The 5337-nt window shown below is 39.3% G+C and overlaps 1 protein-coding gene across 1 annotated transcript in view; it reads left to right on the top strand.

Moving 5' to 3' along the window:
• LOC149098738 (beta-1,4-N-acetylgalactosaminyltransferase 3-like) overlaps positions 1–5135 on the top strand; it is a 13443-nt gene extending 8308 nt beyond the window's left edge. Inside the window, exons 3-4 of the mRNA XM_089278123.1 lie at positions 163–307; positions 4207–5135. Of these exons, the coding sequence (XP_089134249.1) occupies positions 163–307; positions 4207–4355 (294 nt within the window). The 3' untranslated portion in view covers positions 4356–5135. The remainder of the gene's footprint in view (positions 1–162; positions 308–4206) is intronic.
• Positions 5136–5337: the final 202 nt, after the last annotated feature.

Below are 5337 nucleotides of genomic sequence, written 5' to 3'. Positions count from 1 at the left end.
GTGATAGGATTTACTCTGTATGGGTCCGCTTGTTTACTGTAATGCACCAATCAGATGGTGCTATTGGTGCTAGCCTTATCTAGATCCCTTATGTACTTTGACTCGAAATCGTTGTACCACTGCTACATGCTCAACGTTATCAGTTTGTCATTCATCTTTCAGAACACCGTTGAGGGACGAATTGCCTATTTCCCTGTGGTTGGTCGTTTAGATTGTGGCAGCTCGTCTACTGAACACAGAGGCTTCTGGCAACTTAATGGGTTTGGCTTGCTTGGTATATACAAGTCTGACTGGACAAAGATTGGAGGTAAGTGGAACTCAGTTTTTCTAACAACGTAATCAGAAGAACAACCTAATGATCTCGATGTCGGACAAAACTTGAACTGCAATATTACCACAATGCAAAGCCTCTTTAACCGACTAACGAGATATGACAAACATGTTTTTCTCCTGATAAAGTTTCTAACGACGGTTAAACACTTTGTTCGCGGCTTGAAAAAGTTGATTGATTGATTGATTAAATGATTGAATGATAACTTTATTTATACACGGTAAAAAATTCCTTCAGCACAATTTAAAAGTATAATACCCAATTCTGCCTAACTGAATTAACTAATAATTAATATAGCATTATAAGAATAAAAACCTATTATTGCTATTATCAATTGAGCAGCCAATTAACTATAATTCACCTCAGTGGTCCCAATGTGTGTAGAATGATCACTATACTTATCTTTAGGAGACAACACACTACAAAAAAATCATACCACACAGGATTAAACCCTGTCACTCTTTGGATGTATTGAGTTTTATAATATAGATAGGACCCTGCGCACGCTCTGATTGGTCAAAAACCCATGTTTTATCAGAGTATAAAATATAGAAAAAGCGTGTTTTATTGATTTGCGCGTATAAAATCTATATCATAAAGCAAATAAAGAAGCCTAAGCCGTGTATTACACTGTGATAAAACACGACAGGCGTTTGAGAAGACGAGGCAAATGTAGAAAACAAGAGCCGCAGGCGAGTGTTTTCTACATTTCTCGAGTGTTCTCAAATGTCTGGAATCCAAATTCAACCGTTTTTCTGCGTTTTGGTCTGCTTGTCGTACGTTGTCTTTGTTTTGTGGGCGTGGCACAGCGGAATAATGAACGAATTTACACAGTTCGATACTTATGCCACCTCGGACGAATTGCAAATTGAAAAAATATCACTTGCCCATGGCCCCAGCAAAATAAAAGCAGGTTGGAGGCCGGGGGAGGGCGAGGTTGGGGGGGGGGGAGGTGAAGGTGCTGGCAGTTTGTTGGTGTGCTTGCAGGAATGTAGAAAGATCTCGAAAATTTCTTGCTGGTTGCTCAAAGACAGGATATCAATGAAATTAGAAAATAAAAGTGCACTGAAAACAAGAAGTACTCTATGTAGGCATTGCCTTGTGCATTGGTTTTGGTTGAAGGGAAAAAATTGACATTTGATTTACTCCCACATTGCCTTTCTCCAACACGGCATATAAAGTGGATACTGATTAGCTGTTTATTGCAGCCTAACCAGGAGCCATAATCGGGAGTGGCGAGATTCTCTTGCAGATTTTTCACAGCGATGGCAGGGAATAAGACAGGGAATAAGAACCAGGGCTCTTATATGTAGTTCTATGCTCTGTGCTAATGGAAAAGGTGAGTTTTTCAGGGTCGAAAGCAAGACTTCAATTTCGTGCTGTGAATGAATAATATCCGCTCGCGCTAGTTGTACAGGTAAGATTTTGCGTTTGTTCTGTAAAGAAAAGTTTTGTGAGAAAACTCTTTACCCCGTTATCGAGTTAATTTGTGAGTTTCCCAAGCAATGCTTAATCATAACTAAACCCGGTTTTTGACAGTTTCTTATTGTTTCTGTTTGTTTGGCGAGTTTGCAAAAGTTTTTGAAAGGAAAGTCTGACGCGTTATAAGTAGCTCATTTGCATAGTGCGAGCCGATGTTTTCAATTGTCAACAAATCTTGTCAAAGATTTCTTTCGTTGTCTTTTGTGCTGAGATACTGCAACAATTTTCATCAACGCCAAAAGGCTACTAAGATCATGTGTGTTTCTTTAACATTTTTACACTGCGAAAATAACATAGAAAAGGAGTTTGATAACTCAACTAACAAAATCGAAATCGTTCATTCGAGTTGATTAAAGGAAGCGTCATCGTAACTTTGCTGATTATTTCTGTTGTATTCACATATTTTCAGCTAAACTTTCAATATGTTCTCAAACATTTATCAACCATAAACATATTTAATAACTATAGAAATATAGTATGAGTTTGATGAACGTTTTCACACGAAAGTGCGGAAGTCCAATTTGTCATGTTTTACTGACTGTACAAAACACGCATCGGCGGGCACTCTTATTCATCGACAACAGACACTTTATTGGATTTTTACACAAGCAAAACTAAGTAGCATCTACAGACATAAACTTTATTGTCACTTATTGGACCTTGATAGAACATCAAGCGTTGCTTACAATTCAGGCGAAACTCAATCTTGCAATTATTTTGTTTTTACTTTTCGGTCGAGATAGACTCTGGCGAAATCCTCGCAAGCGTGTGGCAAGAGGAGGGAAACTTTGGAGCCCTGAAACAGTGCTATATCCAAATATATCCAACTGGGTTTTTGCTGTGTTATGGAAAAGCTGTTAATCTTCAACATATGTGAAACTTAGAGTGGAGTGATGTGGAGCTCTCGTTAAAGAAGCAGCGAAACACAACTTGGTCAGCGATATAAAGCGGGACATAACTAAATTCGACACTGTCTTACTTCTCCCAAACTGAAGCAGCTTACGACGAAAATAATGAAGCAAAATTCCAACAGACATGAACGTATTGATTTGTGGGCCGAAAGCATCAAACATTTCGGGAATTTCGGACGCCATTTCCCCGCGCTATATCCGCAAAAAATCCACGTAGCATGTACGCGCGTGTGCCGCACATGATGGCGCAATTTGTTCTAAAAATAGAAAAATTGTCCCATATCATAGGGACAGCCCCAATACTAGAAATAGCGCGCGCTTACGGTCTCCGTCCCCGATTATGGCTCCTGGCCTAACACAATAATACTGAACTAAGAAAACTCCTTTAGAAACTTAGAGAATTTGCTTCCCTGCTAGCAGAGGCTCTTTTCCTGGTGTTCGCTGACGGGAGAAAAGAACCTCTACCACGGGTCGAAAATGGCTATTTTGAGCATGCTCCGGGACTTAGCGACCGAGCCATCACGTGATGTTCATAGCGCGTGACGAAAATAAAACCTTTCACTCCAACTGACGCGAAAAACCCACGCAGATGGCGCGTTATGTCTCACACCCCGGTTAACTCACTGTGTAGGAAACGGAGGAAAATATCGACTAGATCGCCAAAACGCGCTTAAAAAAGTACAAAAATCATCTAGAGATAATTGTTGTCTGATCTGTGGTATTAACTTCAAGTTATCTGGACAGGAAAGCTTTTCAACACAACCACATCTGCAGAACTCAACGAAAATTTAACAGTCCTTCTCGGAGAGTCGCCACATTTTTCCTTGTCATCCCGACGGATTTTCAAATGCTGTAAACGAAAGGTGAACTCAGTTATAAAGAGAACATTGATTCTCGAACAAGACAAAACATTTCTCATCGACAAACAACCACAACAAAGTGGGTTAGATGGCAGAATTTTCACCTTTTCCGTTCGTGCAACTAGTACAGCAATCTGGTAGATGAGAGTTTTCCCATGCCCGGTCGACAAGCACGCAAACGTGTCTCGCCCGTTTAAAAGGGCCTTGAACTGCTCGTCACCCAATTTTTTTTTAATCTTTTCATCGTCGAGGTTATCCACAACGGAAGAAAGCAAACTTGTGACTCTTTAAGATTGAACTCTTTCGAGCACGCCGATGAGCACGCCATGTTTACACTGTGCATGGGCTCAATAAACAACAGCGAAATTAATGTAAAGAAATGCGCGCGACGTAACGGCTTAAGTTGCGGTCAGCGAATAACGCAAGGAGCATGCGTTTTAAATAGAGCCGTCCAAGACTGTGGACGGCGGTTAAATTAAAGCCATTTTCGACCCATGGCAGATGTCTCTTTTCTCCCGTCAACGAACACCCGGAGAAGAATCTCTGCTAGCAGGGAAAGAATTTGCTTGTATGAACATTTAGTTGTACAACTCTGATTTATTTTTGCTCTGTTTGTCCAAAGGAATGAACACCGAGAAATTCAAATACAAATGGGGCGGGGAGGACTGGGATCTACTGGACCGTGTTTTGAACGCCAAGTTGGAAGTGGAACGAATCAAGTACCCAGGCCTCTATCATCATTATCACAGTAAACAAAAAAAATGGAATTAAAGATATTTTTTATTTGTTTTATGGAATCTACACGAGATCATGATATGGAAATAGAAAAAGAAAATGGATCTCTTTGTTATTTCACCGCGATTTAGCCGTCTGAAAATGTGAGATTTTACCTCCGGTTAGGTCAGAAACCGCAAGGGGTTACGACCTGGGACTAGTCAGGCTGTGACGTTAAAACAAGAACGTACTTCGACATATTTTTCCAACCAAAATAATAGAAACGAAACAAACAAAAAAAATAAATAAGTGAAATAAACTAGGAATTAGGCAATCAAGCGTAATTCCAATTTTGATTCAAATTTGTAAACATTCACCATTATTACGAAAGATATATAGACGCGGTGTAAAAACAACGATATCCATTTTCTCTTTCGATTTCTTTATTATGATCTCGTTTAGATTCCATAAAACAAATAAAAAGTATCTGTCACAGTGATACACTTTTAAAACGCTTGGTGTAGCCGCGCCTGGAGTGTTTGTAGCGCGCCTCCTATGCGAAGTTGCTCTACCTGGCCTACGTACCGCCTCACCAAGTTGAAAAATATCGGTTTAAATTCCCACATCATACTGCGACTAATTAACGGTTTTAAAAGGTGTTGTGTAAGGTTTAAGATTAAAGATTGTAAATATCGCTTTCTTTTTTTTTAAATTTAACTTTATTTGTTTTCTGCATTACTATAATCAATATCTTTGCGCCGCCATGTTATATTCTCCATTGTTACATTCAGTACTAGTGTAGATGTATTATCTCAATAAAATGGTCGTAAAATTACATGCAACTATCTTCGATGTTTCTTTCCACGAGCCAGATATGCTACCAAACAGTTTTTTATCTATCGTTTGAGTGCCTTTTGAGTTGTTGGTAGCATAAAGCCAGTCAATTGCTAAGGTCTTTACAAAATTAAATTGACAGATAGTAAATGTATGATCAATATTGATTCTTGCTCACCACTGTAGAGGCATTCGTCATCCGTCT

Source organism: Orbicella faveolata, unplaced genomic scaffold, assembly GCF_042242905.1.
Source record: "Orbicella faveolata isolate gen_17 unplaced genomic scaffold, um_ofav_v1 contig_46, whole genome shotgun sequence".
Classification (NCBI taxonomy): Eukaryota; Metazoa; Cnidaria; class Anthozoa; order Scleractinia; family Merulinidae; genus Orbicella; species Orbicella faveolata.
Note: the sequence above shows the minus strand (reverse complement) of the source record. Positions and strands in the feature narration are given on the sequence as shown.